Source organism: Brassica napus, chromosome C7 (genome assembly GCF_020379485.1).
Source record: "Brassica napus cultivar Da-Ae chromosome C7, Da-Ae, whole genome shotgun sequence".
Taxonomy (NCBI): Eukaryota; Viridiplantae; Streptophyta; class Magnoliopsida; order Brassicales; family Brassicaceae; genus Brassica; species Brassica napus.
In genome coordinates this window covers 6,697,120-6,716,308 of record NC_063450.1, presented here as the reverse complement: position 1 = coordinate 6,716,308, position 19,189 = coordinate 6,697,120, and the positions used below count along the sequence as shown (strand labels likewise).

At 37.5% G+C, this 19,189-nt stretch overlaps 2 protein-coding genes, 1 non-coding gene and 1 pseudogene across 3 annotated transcripts; all 4 read right to left on the bottom strand.

Annotated features, from left to right (window-relative positions):
* Positions 1-223: 223 nt before the first annotated feature.
* On the bottom strand, positions 224-1,904 carry LOC106445073 (annotated as a pseudogene).
* Positions 1,905-6,040: 4,136 nt separating this feature from the next.
* Positions 6,041-6,147, bottom strand: LOC125590756. Its single transcript, XR_007326760.1, has one exon. It is a non-coding gene; the product is annotated as a small nucleolar RNA R71 (small nucleolar RNA).
* Positions 6,148-11,386: 5,239 nt separating this feature from the next.
* LOC106445077 (cold shock domain-containing protein 3-like) lies at positions 11,387-12,592 on the bottom strand. Its single transcript, XM_013886562.3, has one exon. It carries the CDS (start codon positions 12,470-12,472, stop codon positions 11,603-11,605), a length of 870 nt encoding a protein of 289 aa, XP_013742016.1. The 5' UTR covers positions 12,473-12,592; the 3' UTR covers positions 11,387-11,602.
* Positions 12,593-15,014: 2,422 nt separating this feature from the next.
* Positions 15,015-18,824, bottom strand: LOC106447785 (calcium-dependent protein kinase 16-like). Its single transcript, XM_013889750.3, has 12 exons — positions 18,195-18,824; positions 17,983-18,113; positions 17,749-17,790; positions 17,557-17,668; positions 17,393-17,471; positions 17,114-17,283; positions 16,903-17,029; positions 16,686-16,801; positions 16,493-16,600; positions 16,348-16,410; positions 15,855-16,028; positions 15,015-15,765 (listed from the first exon to the last, which is right to left on the bottom strand). The coding sequence occupies exons 1-12, from the start codon at positions 18,630-18,632 to the stop codon at positions 15,601-15,603; spliced, it is 1,725 nt and encodes a 574-aa protein (XP_013745204.2). The 5' UTR covers positions 18,633-18,824; the 3' UTR covers positions 15,015-15,600.
* Between the last annotated feature and the right edge of the window lie 365 nt (positions 18,825-19,189).

The window sequence follows — 19,189 nt, the reverse complement described above, 5'->3', positions numbered from 1 at the left end:
AGAGTCAATATGAGTCTGTAAATGTTTTGTTTGCTGTCAAAAAAAAAAAAAAAAAAGCTTTCACATTTATTTTTGGTCAGGATTTAAAAAGAAATAAGAAAAAAAAAAATCTTTTTTGGGTAGGATTTATATAAGGACAAATATATATTTAAATTTTTATTTTATTTAAAATTTTAGAAAATGTTATTTTCAAATAATGATAGGTTTTTATTAACACATATCACAATCCAATATTTTTTTATTGACACACTATGCAATCCCGTTAATTAACAATTTTAAAAAGCCAAACTTTATATAATAAAATTTTCATAAAATATCTAAACATTAAATAGTTTTTAAAGCTAAATATAGAATAAGAAAAATTTATAGAACTTATGGATAACTCCATGAAATACCATCAAAACACGTGTATTATTTGGAATGTAAAATAATATATTTAGATAATATGGTATATTATTTAGATATTTGTTTCAATAAATTTTGGCAATAAAGATGCTAAATCCTAGCAAAAAGGGAAACAAAACAGAATATATAAGACAAAAAAAAAAAAAAAACAGAATATATAACGTCAAGGACAGAAAGTGTTGACGTAATCAGCGCCGGAGCAAGTAAAGGTGCTTGTCCCATCGTCATAAGCGTAGCTATAAGCCTTCGGGCAAGCTTTTTTGAAGAAACCAGCGTACTCACTCGCCTTACACGTGTCCGGCGTTCCAAACGCGCCGCTACAGCAAAACTCCGGCGTTCCAAACGCTTCGCAAGCGCTCTTGCACGCCACAGCCACTCCAGCCGCGTCTTCCATCGTTAGTTTCAGCTGAGGTGGACAAACTACGTTCAGATCCGCCGCACAACCCGCGGCTATGCATTTACCAACTCCGGCTGCTCCACCGTGAGGAACGATCGTCACCGGGATGTTGTAACCGTCGACGAGGCTGATGTCGAAGAAATCAAGATTACTGGCGCCGTTGAGTGTGAACTCTGCTAGTGTAGCCGGAGGTTTGCCGCCGGCGCCTGAGCATTCGATTTTGGATGAGCCACAGTTGCGTAAATTTACCGGTGGTGGGGTTTTGACTGCAGAGCGTGCGACCCCATATGCGGCCGGACCAGGAGGCGGGTATGGAGATGACCCGTGACTCGGATGAGTTTAAGGAGAAACCGGTAGTGGATAAAGGAGCGGTTCCGGCGCCAGAGAGAAGTCCCGGCCAAACAGTGTAGTTGCATTGGTTAACGACGGTGAAAGTGGTGGAGGAACCGCCATTAATGAGAAAGAAGATCACAAAGAGAAAGGAAGACACTTTAATGAATCCCATCTTTGAGAGCAGAGGTCAATTGAATCGGTGAGAGTTGATGTGGTGCTGAAGTTTCATATATATTAGTGTTAGAGTCGGCCGTGACTTTGACTGGGCTCCAAACTAAAACAGTTTTTGGCCCGTTGAGTTAACCATTTATTAGAAAACTAGGGTTTCAATTGATGACCACGCTTAAGCAAAAAATAATAGTAAAAATTTTGTTCCTCAAATTTTATGCCATTCATGCTTAATTAAAGTTACGAACGCATGAGTTCCACTCCATTCCTTTCATTTCTTTCTGAATGAAACAAATTATGAAGAAATTGAATGCTAATCCATATGTTTTTATTTATTCATTTCATCAATTGATTTATTTTTCATTATATTTTTCTCTTTCGTTCAATTAAAATTGTCACCAATTCAAGCGTAGGTGTTTTTCTCACCATGTGCAGCAATAAAAACTTTTAATTTAAATTATATTTAATAAAAAAATTTGTTAACATTTTATATTTTATTATTTTTTTACTGATATTTTAATATAAATTTTGATTTAATTATACATAAAACTAACATAAAATAAACACTTTTTGTCGTAAAAAACACTTTTTATTTTAAACTTGTATTTACTAAGAGATATGTATATATTTAAAATTATAGTTTTAGATAGATTTTATCTACTTTTTGGATTAAATATATTAAATAAACTTGTACAAAAATGATTTTATACAAAATCATGTATAATTTGATAGAAAATTAACTTTTAAGTAGCATAAATTAATGTGCATAAATATGTAAAATTTATGCTAATGATGGAAATTCTCATAATCAACTTGTAAGTAGCATAAATTAATGTGTATAAGTATTCTCATAATTTTATACTTTAAATTAATTTTATCAAATTTTACTATTACTTTTGTAGATAAATAATAATCATGTATATTAAATCAATTTTTCTAAAATTTGTAATTATCAAAAAGTAAAACTAAATATTATTTCTAAAATTTGTAGATATGAAAATGATAAAAATGCATAATATGAGTAATAAAAATTGCAAAAAATTTTGAAGAAATTTATAATAATAAAAATTGTATAATTATTAAAAATAGAATTAAATAATATTTTGAAATTTGTAAAATGTTGTTATATTTTTGTCATGATATTATTTATTGTTATATTTAAATATATTTACTTTAATGATGATATATATGAGTTATTAGCATATTTTAGAAAGTTTACCAAAAATATAAATCAACATTAAATGTGATTGTCCATGTCACAATTAACCTAAACCATGTCATAATTGTTTTTTTTAAATGAAATTGCATGTAGAGATGACACATTAGGAGAATTCAAAAAATCACTTTTCAAATAATGGCTAGGGGATATAAAAATGTAGCTACCAGAATTCGAACTAGGCAACCGAGGTAGACATATTGTTTTACTAATAGACTAAGGCCTTGGCATTTCAAGGGTATCGGTTCGGTTAGGGTATTTTGGGTATTAGATAGTTCGGATAGGAGTTAGAGGATCCATTTACTACTTAACCAATTTTCGGTTTGAATTCGGTTTGGGTAGTTTCGCGTTCGGTTCGATCCGGAACCATATGAGAACCGGATTTTTACTGGGTATTTTTTGGTTCCATATTTCTTGTAGTTCGGGTAACTCTAGTTAAATATCATGTATTTTGAGTAAAATATCAAATAATTAAGATGATTTATGATACAAGTCTTGGATGTCTCAGATTATTATGGATATTTTGGATAAAATTATTTGGATACTTTTGGGTAGTTCGGATACTTTATAATATTTGTGTTTTCAAATATTTCCATATAATTTTAATAGATTTTTAAATTGTAAATATATATTTAGTAATGTTGTATGTATATATAATTAATAATATTATATACTTGGGTATCAGTTCGGTCCTAGTTCGGTTATTTTTGATATAGAAATATAAAAAAACCATTCGGATATTTGAGGGTTTCGGTTCAGTTCCGGTAGGATAATTTGGTTAGTTTTCGGTTCGGATCTTCGATTCCGGTACTTTTGTCCATGCCTAATTAAAACTAAAGCTATGTGAAAGAGATATCAACTCGGTTGGTTCTTTATATGTTACAAGTGCCTTACATTGCAATTTGCAACCTGAATGTTTTGTATAACGTACGGTATTCGGTTTTACACAAATTGCATGGCTGAGTTCACTCGCCTGAGTAATATCAAATCGTTAGAGAGCTCTTTTCCTTTTCGACAAACCAGCATTTTCTAACGTTAGTCTGAGGTTAAGCACATGGATTCCAAGCCCAGCAGAAACAATGAAAACTGATACAATACTTATTCAAGATAGTTGCTCAGTGTAATCTCTCAAACTTTTGGACTGGGTATATCTCACGAGTTTAAAATGATTCTTCAAACATGAAAGATCAAAGACGAATCACTGAAAGAGAAACCAAAAAACGGGATACGCAACTAAATATCACCATGGCTCTTCTCTGTTCAAATAGATTCTCGCCTGTGGATATCAAAAATAGCTTTTACTAATCCCTTTCACCGGCTAGATTGTACTTTAGCTAATAGCCATGTTCGCTTTATCAACGCTGCGACAAGGGGTTGTGGCTCTAAATTATCTCTACGGTTAGTATATCTTGCATATTTCCATTATCTTATCCATTCATCCATGTGCATTTTGATCATATAGACTAGGATTTAGCCATGTTTAGGTTACATTTTGCATACATGAGTCTCTATCAGGTGTTGGAGTGCCACATGGAGTTCTTGGGGCTATTTGGATGCATTTGGAGCTCAAAGGAGGTGAAATATGTGATCATTGGACGAGCAGAGCAGGGGAGCGAGGTTCCGCAGCGACGTCATGAGGTCGCTCCAAAGCACCTCTCAGAGCGACCTAGCTGGAGCGACCCCGTGAAGTCGCTCGCCATATTCACCCAGTGAAGCGACTTGCCCAGAGCGACGCGCCGAGGTCGCTCGCATCTCACACCCCTCTCGGAGCGACCTCCCAAAGCGACACCCCGAGGTCGCTCGCGTCTCTATGGCGAGACGACACGAAGCGAAGCCCGGAGTGACCTCTCAGAGCGACCCACTGAGGTCGCTCCCGAAGGCCAGAGCGACCTCTCGGAGCGACCTCTCGGAGCGACATGTCGAGGTCGCTCCGCGTCTATTGTTGGGTCGATTTTCTATTTTACTTAAGGGTCTTTTGGTCATTTCATTATGCACGTTTTTATTTTCTAAAACTATGTTTTAATACTCTGGTAGCCACCAGAGGCTGATTATCTTTTGGATCTATTGAGAAATACACAAAAACTCTCTTGAGAAGTTCATCTCTTGGATTTTTATTGTTATGTTCTTGTTGATTTCTTATCTATTTTTCTCTACATGATTAATATGAAATCCAATATGGGTTTAAGAGGAATCATGGAGATTAGTGAGTAATCACTTTTTGAATTCATGGGTTAGGGAGATTAAGGGTGATTAGGTTAGTTCTAGGATGTTTTAGTGTAGATCATTCTTGTTCCTTGCTAGTAGAGTATTCATAATGCATCTTCTGAGTTGGCCACTCAAAAGTTGATCAATAGACATTTCCCACCCAAAAGGTGTTTGATGAAATGCCTGAGACAACTCTCCTAGGCTTTTAGTATACTTTGCCAAAGACATTTGTTGTTAAAGGTGCTAAGATAGCTAATAGACTTGTTAGTAATGATTGCTTTCATATTATTCAACCAAAGACATTTGATGTTTGAGATATGTTAGCAAATGAGCATTCATCTAGACATAGAGATTGCTTAGAATTGTGTCTAGGCTTAAGGTTGATAGTTTGATTGATCATTTGCCATCCTTAGTTCGATACTTGATCACCCAAGGTCTAATCCCTATGCCCATGAGTTCTCTTTTCCCTTTAGTAAAAAGTCATTTCATTTATCATTAATCATTAGTTTAGAAACCTTTTAAATCATTGGTTGCACTTAGAATAAGTGAGTACTTGCATTCTCAGTGCTTTGATATCCCTCAGAACTGGTTCGACAATCACTATACTACAACATTTGTCTTAGGAGCCTTGAAAACTCCTAACATCAAATTGGCGCCGTTGCCAAATTCTGAGTAGATTTAAACATTAAGATTTAGTCACTTGCTTGAGACTAAGTCATTTTAATTTTGTTTTGTTACTGATTCTTCTTCTTCACCTACCTTTCACTTTCAGGTGTATGAACTTGAGGAGCAAAGGTCTATCAAACCTAGTTCCAATAGTAGCAGACATCAGAACTTTCGAGAGGGAGTGTACTAGAGCTAGAAGAGAAGAAGAACAACAAGCCCACTTGCAGAGATTGGATATTGATATGGCAGATCCACCGCAAGGGGCAAAACACCAACCGCGGGCAGCTCGACCCATTGGTACTTATGACCGGCCCAACATTCATGGTCATAGACTGGGAATCCGAGCACCGGCTGTGGCAGCAAACAACTTTGAGGTCAAGTCAGGACTCCTCAACGTGATCGAAAACAACAAGTATCATGGTTTGGCTCTAGAGGACCCATTTGATCACTTGGACAAGTTCGACAGCTACTGTGGGTTGTCAAAAACCAATGGTGTGTCCGAAGATGCGTTAAAGCTCAAGCTATTCCCTTTCTCTTTGGGGGATAAGGCACGTCAGTGGGAGAAGTCTCTACCCAGCGACTCTATCACCACTTGGGATGATTGCAAGAGAGCATTCTTGGAGAAGTTCTTCTCTACTTCAAGAACTGCTAAGCTGAGAAATGAGATTTCCAGTTTTCAACAGAAGAACTTGGAAGGCTTCAGCGAAGCGTGGGAGAGATTCAAGGGCTACCAAGCTCAATGCCCACACCATGGTTTTTCTAAGGAGAGCTTGCTGAGCACATTCTACCGTGGTGCTCTTCCTAAGTATAGGGCCAGACTGGATACAGCTAGCAATGGGTTCTTCTTGGGGAGAACTGAGGCAGATGCAGAGGAGCTGGTTGACAACATGGTAAAGAGTGATGCAGTCTACAGTGGAGACCACGACAGAGGCAGTCGAACAGATGATAAGCAGACGAGGAAGGAGTTGAAAGCTCTACAGGATAAGATAGACATCCTCCTTGCTGATAAAGCCACACAAGAGTAGCTGCACTTTGTTGGTAACCCAAGCCAAGAGACACCCCCTGTTGTCCATGAGGTTGAGGGTTTGGAAGGTCAGGAAGAGCCGTGTTTCATCAACAACAATGGTAGCTGGTACAAAAAAGAGCTCAACTTTCAGTAAAACAACTACCAACAAAAATCATATCCCAACAACCAACAGAGTGGTTATCCACCTCGAAACAACCAGCATGGCAGCTATCAACCTCAGCAAAACCCCTCATCTGGTTCCTCTGCTCCTCAAGAGAGCAGCACTGACACCCTGCTGAAACAAATCTTGGAGTCTCAGACTAGAAGTGAGAAGCATGTTGGTTATGAGTTGAAGAACCTTCATTCCAAGATTGATTGAAGCTACAACGAGCTCAACAACAAGTTATCACATCTTGCTTCTACAGTCAAGAATTTAGAGAATCAGTTTGCTTCCATGAACACTCACCAGACTCGCCAGCAGGGATCTCTACCTGGAAAATCTGACCAAAACCCCAAGGAGGCCAAAGCTATCACCCTTAGGAGTGGTAAGCAGTTACCTCCTACAACCCTCACTAGGGATGCTGAGAAACTAGGTGAAGAGGTGGCCATCAACTTAGATGATGAAGTGGTGATTGTTGATGAGAAAATCAATGATGAAATCTTGGAGAAGATTGTGGAAGCCAAGGGTAAAAGAAAGGTTGGGGAAGCGAAGAAAACAGTGAAAGATGGTGAAGTTCTTGCTCCAGCAAGTGAGAATTCTTTTGTTCCTCCTCCCTATGAACCCAAACTACCATTTCCTGGTAGATTCAAGAGGCAGCTGCTAGAGAAGTACAAGGCTTTGTTTGAGAAGCAAATGAGTGAAGCTCAGGTTGCAATGCCCATCATCGATGCTTTCATGTTGATTCCTCAATACAACAAGTTCCTGAAAGATGTTGTAGCTGCAAAGAAGAAGGAAATGGAAAGCATGATGATTATTACCCATGAGTGCAGTGCCATCATCCAAAGGCTTGATGTTCCAAAGAAGTTAGAGGATCCAGGATGCTTTACACTACCTTGTGCTCTTGGACCTATGGTATTTGAGAAATGTCTCTGCGATTTGGGGGCTAGTGTCAGCGTGATGCCTTTGTCTGTTGCAAAGAAGCTTGGATTCACTCAGTACAAGAAGTGTAGACTCTCTCTGGTGTTAGCTGATCGTTTAGTGAAGTACCTTGTGGGCATCTTAGAGGACCTACCTGTGAAGATTGGAAGGTATGAGATACCTACAGATTTTGTGGTGCTTGAGATGGGCGAGGAGGCTCAGGACCCATTGATTCTTGGAAGGCCATTCTTAGCTACAGCAGGAGCAATTGTTAAGGTGAAAGAGGGCACGATTGATCTCCATTTGGGTAAAGGGCATGTTCTCCACTTTGACACCAAGGAGAAAATGAAGAAACCAACTGTGTTCGGGCAAGCCTTCTACATTGAAGAGATGGGCACTCTTACTCATGAGCACCTTGAAGAGTTACCACCTGAGGACGACGAGGAGGGAGCATCTCCCTCTACTCATTCTCCATAGAAGGTAACCCACTACTTTCCCTTGTATATACCATTTCGTTTTTGCATATTAGTTTTCTCTTTTTGGGTATCTCTCTCTCCTTGACAACACAGAGACTGTGTCATTTAAGTTTGGGGGAGGTACCAGGTATTTGATCACGTTTGCTTTGATGATTTTGAGTCTCATGCATTGCATTATACATATATATTTGCATAAAAAAAAAATTTCATTTAGTTTGCATCATTGGCATTTCTAGGAGAGTCTAGAGCATATAGGTTGCATTTACTTGCATTGGTAGCAATGATTTGAAATGCCTTGTAAAGAACATTACTTTGCACCTGAGTAGCTTATGCACCTCTCAAAAACACTTGTATGCTTCGAGCCTTGAAGACTCTTCTTGAAACTTGTTGATTGCTGAAACTCAGTCTTTGAAACCAACTACAACCTTATTTGAACTAAACGAACTTAATGCTTCTTGCTCATGGTCCCTTGTGTACTGAGTCATGGCTATACACACCTGAGTTGTCACATCCTTTATGCCAATCTTATTTTGACAAACTCTAGTGGTAGACCACTCCCAAAACTTTTCCCTCCTTTTAAGCTTTCATTGTTTGATGAGTGAGGCCTTCTTCGGAAAGTCTTACATTTGCATAATGTTGAGAGTATCGGGAACGACAATGCTTGATCTTCATTCTTGCTAGATTGGACACTCTATTGTCTAGCTATAGGTGGGGGGTGAGAGTTGTGATTATGATTTGGGAGCAATGAAAAAGGAAAAGAAATGACTCTTTGTGTTTAAGTGAATTGTCTTATTGGGATAAGTAGAAAAACCTCTAGCTCAAGTTATGAAAAGTCTTGGCCCCCATCTAAAAAAAAAAAAGAAATAAAATATGAATAGAAAAGAAAAAGAAAGAAAAAGGGGGCTAGCAAAGTTGTTAGGAGCTAAGTAATGTTTTGAGGTTGTGAAAAATCCCTTGTAGATTTCAAAGAGAAGGAGTTAATGTTCTTAGGATCTTTTGGTGAGAGATGTGAGTTGGGTTTGACATTTGAGAATGATTGTGTAATTGTATGTTTGGGAAAATGGTAGAACAATGGAGATTGAGCATTGTATACATGAGTTGATCCCTTTCTTAGATATATTATGTGCAATGTCAAGGCTACTTGTTTCGAGAGTAAACCACCTTAAAGATTATATGTTTCGAACCTCTTGAATCACTTGAATAAAAGTCTTCCCTCACCAAACCAAATGACTTGGACCAACTGACCATTTGCAAGAATTCACCTGATGTTTTGTGCTTAATGAATGTGAGAGTTGGTTGATTTGAATGTGTGGATGCTTGATGATGAGTGTAAGGGCAAAAAGAGTTGAGATAGGCCTAGAGAAGCTAGAGTGTAATAAGAAAGTGTGCTCATGCTGGATTAGATGTTGAATCGAGTACTAGTTGTGTTTCTTTTGGCTATGAGCTCCCACCTTCAAACCTCTCTCCCTATGAGTTCTATAAAGTTCACTTGTGGACAAGTAAAAGAACAAGTTTGGGGGAGTTGATATCTTGCATATTTCCATTATCTTATTCATTCATCCATGTGCATTTTGATCATATAGACTAGGATTTAGCCATGTTTAGGTTACATTTTGCATACATGAGTCTCTATCAGGTGTTGGAGTGCCACATGGAGTTCTTGGGGCTATTTGGATGCATTTGGAGCTCAAAGGAGGTGAAATATGTGATCATTGGACGAGCAGAGCAGGGGAGCGAGGTTCCGCAGCGACGTCATGAGGTCGCTCCAAAGCACCTCTCAGAGCGACCTAGCTGGAGCGACCCCGTGAAGTCGCTCGCCATATTCACCCAGTGAAGCGACTTGCCCAGAGCGACGCGCCGAGGTCGCTCGCATCTCACACCCCTCTCGGAGCGACCTCCCAAAGCGACACCCCGAGGTCGCTCGCGTCTCTATGGCGAGACGACACGAAGCGAAGCCCGGAGCGACCTCTCAGAGCGACCCACTGAGGTCGCTCCCGAAGGCCAGAGCGACCTCTCGGAGCGACCTCTCGGAGCGACATGCCGAGGTCGCTCCGCGTCTATTGTTGGGTCGATTTTCTATTTTACTTAAGGGCCTTTTGGTCATTTCATTATGCACGTTTTTATTTTCTAAACCTATGTTTTAATACTCTTGTAGCCACCAGAGGCTGATTATCTTTTGGATCTATTGAGAAATACACAAAAACTCTCTTGAGAAGTTCATCTCTTGGATTTTTATTGTTATGTTCTTGTGTTCTTGTTGATTTCTTATCTATTTTTCTCTACATGATTAATCTGAAATCCAATATGGGTTTAAGAGGAATCATGGAGATTAGTGAGTAATCACTTTTTGAATTCATGGGTTAGGGAGATTAAGGGTGATTAGGTTAGTTCTAGGATGTTTTAGTGTAGATCATTCTTGTTCCTTGCTAGTAGAGTATTCATAATGCATCTTCTGAGTTGGCCACTCAAAAGTTGATCAATAGACATTTCCCACCCAAAAGGTGTTTGATGAAATGCCTGAGACAACTCTCCTAGGCTTTTAGTATATTTTGCCAAAGACATTTGTTGTTAAAGGTGCTAAGATAGCTAATAGACTTGTTAGTAATGATTGCTTTCATATTATTCAACCAAAGACATTTGATGTTTGAGATATGTTAGCAAATGAGCATTCATCTAGACATAGAGATTGCTTAGAATTGTGTCTAGGCTTAAGGTTGATAGTTTGATTGATCATTTGCCATCCTTAGTTCGATACTTGATCACCCAAGGTCTAATCCCTATGCCCATGAGTTCTCTTTTCCCTTAGTAAAGAAAGTCATTTCATTTATCATTAATCATTAGTTTAGAAACTTAAATCATTGGTTGCACTTAGATTAAGTGAGTACTTGCATTCTCAGTGCTTTGATATCCCTCAGAACTGGTTCGACAATCACTATACTACAACATTTGTCTTATGAGCTTTGAAAACTCCTAACATCAGTTAGGGCAAGCAGATCACAACCAAGACAAAGCGGATTTGCTTATTCCAACGCCGCTGCAAACCACAACCAGTAAAAAGAACGCAACGGCAACTCCGATTTCCTGCCTCCAATTATCAGCTTGCGACTAGCGGCGTTTTAACTCCGAATTTTCTTCTTTTCACAGAGTAATTGTTGACCGGCGGGTCTTTAAAACTAACATGGCTAATATTCATTTCATCGAAGAGTATGGAAACATCAATTCAATGGGAATATGACAACCTTTTTGAAGCAAAACCATGTCAGAACTTCCCAAGAACAAGCTCTCAAACGAAACAAAAAAGAATTGAGAAAGCATCGAGACTGATCTCTAGTCAGATGGTGGATACGAATAACAAGTTAATCGCACGTTTCAATCTTTGCATACGGGAGTGACTATCACATTACATCACACCAATTGTAAAGAAGGACAAAGAAACTTCAACTAATGCAATCACACTATCATTCAAGTTCACACACTTATGGGTTATGGCATCAACAAAAACAGTCAAGAACCTGTCATATAGGAGCAATATAGAGATGATAAACTAACTCCCAATAAACATCAACAGAAACAACTCTAGCTATCACATTCATAGTCACCATTTGAATAGAAAACAAAAGAAATTTATCAACATTACTTTTCTTTTTCTTTGTTAAGCAAGCGAAGAGCAGTCCCTTGCAAAGTGACCTTCCTCCCCGCATGTGAAACACTTGCCACCACCTCCGCCACTTCTTCCGCTTCCTCTACGATCACAGTCACGTGCCAAGTGACCAATGCCTCCACACTCGTAGCAAGCACCACCACCACCAGTACCGGACGATCTCCTGCTTGTGCAAACTCTAGCCATGTGGCCAACTCCGCCACACGTATAGCAAGTGTTTCCACCGCCACCGCCGACGTTTCCACCGCCGTTTGCCCTGCAGTCCCTAGCGAAATGCCCCACATCGCCACACGTGTAGCATCCCTCACCGCCAGATCCACGGCCACCGTATCTGTTCCCACCGCGACAATCCTTCGCCATATGACCAACCACTCCGCAATTGTAACACTCGACTCCGCCTCCGCCTCCGCCTCCGCTGTTTCCACCGGCGTTCTGCCTACAATCCCTAGCGAAATGTCCTACATTACCGCACACGTAGCAAGAGCCTTCGCCACCGGATCTACGCCCTCCGCCTCCGTATCTTTTTCCACCGGCGCAATCCTTCGCCATATGGCCAACCTCGCCGCAACTGAAACAGCTACCGCCGTTTCCGCGGGAGCTCATTTCCTTCTTGTTGAGAGATCCGCCGCCGGGAGCAGTGACATCGACGGCCTTGGTCTTTCCGTCGTTTCCAATCGCGATCGCGTACTCAACCGGCTCATCAACAGTCAAGGTTCGGAAACCGTCGGAGACGATCGAGGACTGATGAACGAAAAGCTCGTCTCCGCCATCGTCCGGAGCGATGAAACCATAGCCTTTGGCATCGCTGAACCAGTTAACTGTTCCGGTAGATCTCGCCGCCGATTGATCGTCTTGCGCCATATCAGATCACAGAGAGAAGGAGAAACTCGTAACCGTTCGTTCGTGCGGAGAGGAAAGAGAACCAACCCTAAATGAAATCCAATTGCTAGATTTCGATTTGACCATAAATTGGCCACGTCAGCTTCCTTCCCTATCGGCAGTTGTTATCACGTGGCCTTTAAATCAGGCCTGATCTTGTTTAACTTAACTATTGGGCCTGTGATTGTCTATTTCAAGCTGTTTGTGATAATGAACCGATTCTGTTGATTACCCTTCTATATCATAAAGATTTACATCTGAGTCCAATAAAGATTTTGATCATATTGGCTTCTCCTCACAACATTTGACCTGATTTTAGACCATAACAACAACAACAACAACAAATGATTGTTTTTTCTTTTTCTTTGAACACACAACAAATGATTGTATTCCTAAAAAAATGTTGAGGCTGATTTGGCCACATGGGCCGATTTCACATTCGTCTGAAACAAAGTGGATTTGTAAATAGAACTTGGTTTTGAATAGGTTGTCATACTTGTTTTTTTCTCCTGCGATAGTAAACAATATGCAATTCATATTTTTGGAAATTCTGTTTTCATAAATGTATCAAGCACACCCAAGATAACTTTTATGCAGTACGAGATGCGGTTCAAAATGGGTTTTTTCTTCTTCTTTTTTGAATACTAAGAGGTTCGGGCCGAAACTCGTATTCTCTGGACCCAAAACAATATCTTGCGTCCCAACAGTCATTCAAACTGCGGACCTCTAATACAATCGTCAATGATCCTTTCTAGTTGAACTTAGACATGTGGTAAATGGGCTTGTTGTTATTCAACACATTCGTACAGATTCACAAATTGCGGACAGCTTGAGTAAAATTCTTGGACATACTCCATTTCATAAGTTATTATCCAGATGAAGAATATAAAATTTTCATGATCTAACTTGAATCAGAATATTGAGAGCATATCTACTAGTATGGAATAAGTAAATATTTTGCTATTGTGATAATAATGTTTTCCTAATCCTTAAAGTCCAAGGTTTAGAGTTTTTTGCCACATTCATCCTTGTACACATGTTTGTTTAGAAAATAGGATAAGTCAATCGAATACCAAATTCTACGCGTTTCAAATGCATTTGTATTTCAACTACAACTATGCATGTGTACTTCAGCGCGGATTTGAATTTTCGGTTTTTGGTTATTTATTTAACTAAATAATGTATTTGTAATATTTGATGTATTATATTCACTAAGTAAATAATTTTTTGGCATCTTAAACCATCTATTTACGATGAATATTCGATATCATATAAAAAATTGAACAAATAGACGTAATTAGATAATTGTAGACGATATATAAAAACAATGGTTATTAATGTAAAATATGAAGAAATATTATATTATGACTTAGTATGGCATAAAAGATTATAAATTAGTTATACATGTTTAAAGAAAATAAAATGATTTTTAAACTTCTATGAAAAAATTAACATATAAAAAAGGGCGATGAATTAACCATCAAATTGTAAATAATTTCATATTTTTATTAATAATAAATTATTTATAGTCTTTGTTTTTCGTCAAATAATTATTAAATGTCCATAACATTAATATGTTAAAAGGCCATATTATGAAAGCCCATGTTGTAACCATTTTTTTCGGGAAGTGTAACAAAAAAAATTACATTTAACTCTTCGTTTTGTTTAAGTTTGTGTCGGTAAAAGATTTAAAAAATCTCTCTATCATTTTCAATGTTCAATTTGAAGCTTATTATGTGGAAATTATACGCAAATATAGGCAATTGGTTGGAATCTCTATATCTTTATATTCTTATAAATTTTAAATTTATTGTTTCCTCTTCTGCAAGCAAATCAATTACCGAAGTAATAGATCAATTGGTTGGAATCAAATCTATTCTTATAATTAGTGTAATTATGACTACAGTTTCTATATTTAATAGGTACATTAAAGATATGACATTGAAGATATTCTGTTTTGATTAATAGAAGATATTGGATTTTGAGTTTGTATTTATTGATTTGTTTTTTTATAAAACTTAGAAAATCAATGGGATGATTGGTTGGTTGATACATCATATAAAGAAAACGAAAAATATAGGTGGTTTGAATATTGTACATCGATCGATGCATGATGTAAGTTGACTATATAAAACTTGAACATGATCATTTCAAACTAAAGTATAGGTAGGTTATATGCATTTGTTATATTGTAGTTAATATATTTTAAATATTACATAAGTCAAGTGATTCACGTTTTTGTAAAAATAAAATTCAAATTCATTATTGGGCCGTACTCGTACGTAATAAGCTACGTTAAATATGATGTATTTTTAGGTTCATTTAATGACATTACGTTTAAATTTGATTAAGGAAAACTCATTAATTTAACTGGAAATGACAAGCATTAAAATAGGTAGGTTTATTTAATGACATTAAGTTTAAATTTGATTAAGGAAAAGTCATTAATTTAACCAGAAAAGACAAGCATTAAAATATGTAGTTTAATTTAATTCTCAGTGGCATGGAAGTGTAAATAAGTTAGAAAACTTATGGGTATTTTTTAATGGGTAATCCTCTTTTAATAATAAAGATGGGTGATGCGATATAGACTGATACACAAGCTTGTATTTTCACACTCTAATAGATCATACTCCCTCTGTATCAGTTTAACCGGTGTTTAAGAATTTTGATTTTATTTCAAAATAAGTGATATTTTCACAACTTTAGATAAAATTTAATGTCATTTGAAAATTTTGACCAATTATAAAATACTGCATCTTTTTCTTATTGGTTGAATTAGTTTTATTTAATGTTATTTTATGTAACCAAAACCAATTACATAAAAATTCGTATTTTCTTAATATTTGTGCAAAAACCTTAAACACCTTTTAAAATGATAAGTAATTCATAAGGTGTCTATTCACCCAAAAATAATTTCACCTTTACATTGCGGTCATTGGTTATATGATTATCCATTCTTTTTGTCAGTGGTTATAAAATTTATGAAAATATGTGACAAACACATGAAAACATGAAATCCCCATCTTGTTTCTACACAAGAGATAAAAAGATTCAAGAACTTTCTTGATCTTGATTTTGTATATCCTCTCCAATACTGAAAACTTCTTTCAGGCTTTCCGAGAAGTAAGATAACCAGGAGGGTTTCTAACATTTCTTGATTTGATACTCGCTGTTTTCAAAAGTCTACGAAACTCATGGAGACTGATTTTACCATCATGATCAATGTCTGCTTCTTCAAGTAGTGGCTCAATGGACCCTTTCAAGCCAGTATGCTGCAAAGCAAACAAAATAAAAAAAACCTTTACATAATGTGATGCTAAAATTATACAAATAAGAAGCATAAAGTAAGTGAAATTAAAACCATTCGAAGTTCTTCTGCTGTTATAAATCCATCTCCGTCTATATCGAATTTCTCAAATGCTGCTCTTGATCTCTGTTGCCATTTCTCAGAATCATGCTCCTCTAGTTGGTTTACGTGTAACGCAGCAGCAACAAACTCCTCGAAATCCACAAATCCATCTGTATTGCTATCAATCTGCATGCAAGCATCAAACACAACTCCTAGCTTAATATTAGAACCTCATAGTAAAATATCTGTATAGTATTCTCTTTATTTTTGTCCGGGCAAAGATTGATCGGCCAATTTTGAGCCAGATCGAGGTGGATCGGATTAGACTATATGGATCGGATTCTGATATCATATTAAGTTAGATTGACTTCCAACCTTAAATCAATTGGTCAGAATTGGATTAAATCATATCTCTTATATACTGTATTATTTAAAGATTCCTTCCAACTTCCAATGCTAGAGATTTTGTCTCTAATAATTAACTAACTTAAATTTACATGCATACCGCTTGAAGAATCTCAGCGACTCGTGCATCTTTAAGCTTCCAAGGATGATCTTTCGCAAGGGCCTAAAAGAAACATGAACTAATGTCAAGTATAGTATATAATGTATTGCGTGAGAAGTTTATATAGATCTGTGTTCATTTTTACCTGCCGCATCTCGTCAAGGCTAATGGCTCCATTCTTATCAGCATCCATCGCACCAAACTGGTCTCTAAGATCAGCCAACTCCTCTTCATCAAGCGTCGTTGCAAGAGCCTAGAACCAAAAGAAATAATTCATGTTATATAAAAACACAGCATCGAAAATTCAAATGAAATACAAATTATCTCTTTTTACATACTCTTAATGCGAATTGCTTGAGGCGGCTAAATTTAACAAACTGACGCATATTGCTGAGAACAGATATGTCTATGGGAATCTCAGTTGCATCTCCTCCTTCTCTAACCCATGGATGTGCTTCAACCACAATCAAACCAAAATATTCAGAATAAGATAAGAAAATGAGAATGAGAATTAAAAAAAAAAATGAGAATAAAATGATTGAAAAATGTTCTTACATAGTGCCTGCGCAGCTGTTAATCTAGCTCTTGGGTCTTTTACTAACAACTTCTTAACGAAATCTTTGGCGCTGTTGCTAATGGTTGGCCATGGTTTTCTTCTGAAGTCAGGTTTGTTCTTCAATACCTAAACGTACCAAAACATCTTCCATTCAAGATTTAGAAAAAGAAAAGATTTATCATTATTTTGCCTGCGGGTAACTACACAAACCTCTTTGAAGATACCATCTTCAGTCTTATCCCAGAAAGGTCGTCTCCCACAGAGAAGAATGTAACTGATAACACCAATACTCCACACATCTGATTCGGGTCCTGACCTTCGTTTCAATACTTCAGGTGCTACGTAATACGCGCTCCCTACTATATCATGAAACTTCTTGCCTACAACATTGTATCAAAGATTATTGCTATATAAAGGTTAAATAAAAAAAAGTAATACATGAAGACGAACTTTGAAACTAAATTTACAAAAAAAAACTTTGAAACTAACCTGGTTTTATGAAGTCTGATAAACCGAAATCTGTAGCTTTTAGAACCGAATCTTCTTCAGTTGATTTGAACAGAAAATTCTGATTGGTTTAAAATAAATAGTGAATAAAAAAAAACTACATACAGTATTTAGAAACGTGATGTTGAAGAAACTATTATACTAACCTCTGGTTTCATATCTCTATGAACCAAACCACGTAAATGACATTCAGCTGCAACTTTTAGCATCTGTCTCACTACCACGGCCGCGTCTCTCTCGGTATAATGACTATCTTTCCTGAAAAAATAGCAACAAAAAGCATTAAGACTCAACCGTTCATCAATAAACTAAAATGTATCTCTTAGGTAAAGCCTTACTTGGATAATATCCGATCCAGCAACTCACCACCCTCGCATAACCTAAAGAACAATATATACAACGAGTAAACTAATTAGCACTAGAGAAGAGTCTCCTTTGTCACTTTGTTGACCCAAGTAGAATGGCCAAAATGGTTCTAAATTGTAACACAAAAAAAAACTTAATGATTTATCTTGTGGTGCAAGAAAGAAGATGATAACCGAAACACATGGTATAAAAGGCTTTTTACTTACTCCATGGCTATATAAACAGAGTTCTTGTCCTCGAAGGCATTGTAGAACCGAACCACGTTTTCATGACCAGTTAAAGCTTGAAGTATCTTCACCTCTCTCCTAACATCTTCCACAGCTATCGGCCGTGTCATCTGCCCACCAAATCAAAACCCTAGCGTTAAGCTCAAGAAACGCAAGAAAGAATCCAATTTTTTTACTAATAATAACGTTACCTTGGCTTTATCGATTTTCTTCACAGCGACACGATCTCCTGTCCTTTTATCGGTAGCCACGTATGTATAACCGAACTGGCCATGTCCGAGCAACTTCCCGATGGTGTAACGGTTATCGAAATCTTTAGCGTACCCGAAATCCACGCGCTTACCGTACGGGATCTTTTCTCCGTGTCTCTTCGCCTTCTCTCTCACCTTCCCGTGCGTTGGCGTCTGTCGCGTTTGCGTCTGCGGCGGCGTTTTCTTATTCGTCGTCGTCGCGGCGTTACGTCGCGGTTGGGCCTTGTGGTCTTTCTGGATCGTAACGGCTAGGAATGAACATGGCGTTTGCGGCGGTCTGGGTTTAGCGACGGCGAGAGGATGATGTGGTGGGTTGGGACTCCGGGGGCTGCGGTGTTGGCGGCCGGAGACTTTGGCGGAGGAGAAACAGAGACCCATGGTTTCGGTTTCTGGATCCTACGCGAGCGAGGATGTTTTGTCCGAAGATGTTTTGTGTGGCGTTAATGAATAGAAAATGAAGTCGCCATTGAAACAGCATTGCCAGACATAATGAAAGAGAGAAGGGAATGTCATAAGTTCAAATCGTGTTGGAATCAGTTTGTCTAAAACAAGAATTAAATTAGTTTCCCATTAAATAATGTTTTTTTTTTTTTTTTTTTTAACATCCCATTAAATAATGTTATTTTTTGTGAAAACTAGTAGTTAAAATGTTAAATAAACGAACTAGTCTTAAAATAAATGTAATCATCGAACCTAAACTTTTTTTAGGAATACAATCATTTGTCCGGTCATTTAGTTATCACCGGTTTTGGTTTGACACATTCTGGTTGGTCTGGTTAATCAATACTACAATTAAAACAGCTGCACTCTTTTTGACATCCCCTTGGACTTTGTAAATATTTATAGCAGACTACCACTTCAATACAATCATATATATAATGAGGCTCTTTTCTCTCTTCTCAAAGCATCCACGTATGCAGAACATTAATTTTGTG

Bases quoted from the DNA above. Each gene is read 5' to 3' on its own strand.
- LOC106447785 (XM_013889750.3), bottom strand. From the start codon at position 18,632: ATGGGTCTCTGTTTCTCCTCCGCCAAAGTCTCCGGCCGCCAACACCGC. The intron at 17,791-17,982 runs GTAAGTAAAAAG...ATTGTTCTTTAG, and splicing joins TCTGTTTATATAGCCATGGA to GTTATGCGAGGGTGGTGAGT. The intron at 17,472-17,556 runs GTTAGTATAATA...TAAACCAATCAG, and splicing joins ATAGAGATATGAAACCAGAG to AATTTTCTGTTCAAATCAAC.
- LOC106445077 (XM_013886562.3), bottom strand. From the start codon at position 12,472: ATGGCGCAAGACGATCAATCGGCGGCGAGATCTACCGGAACAGTTAAC.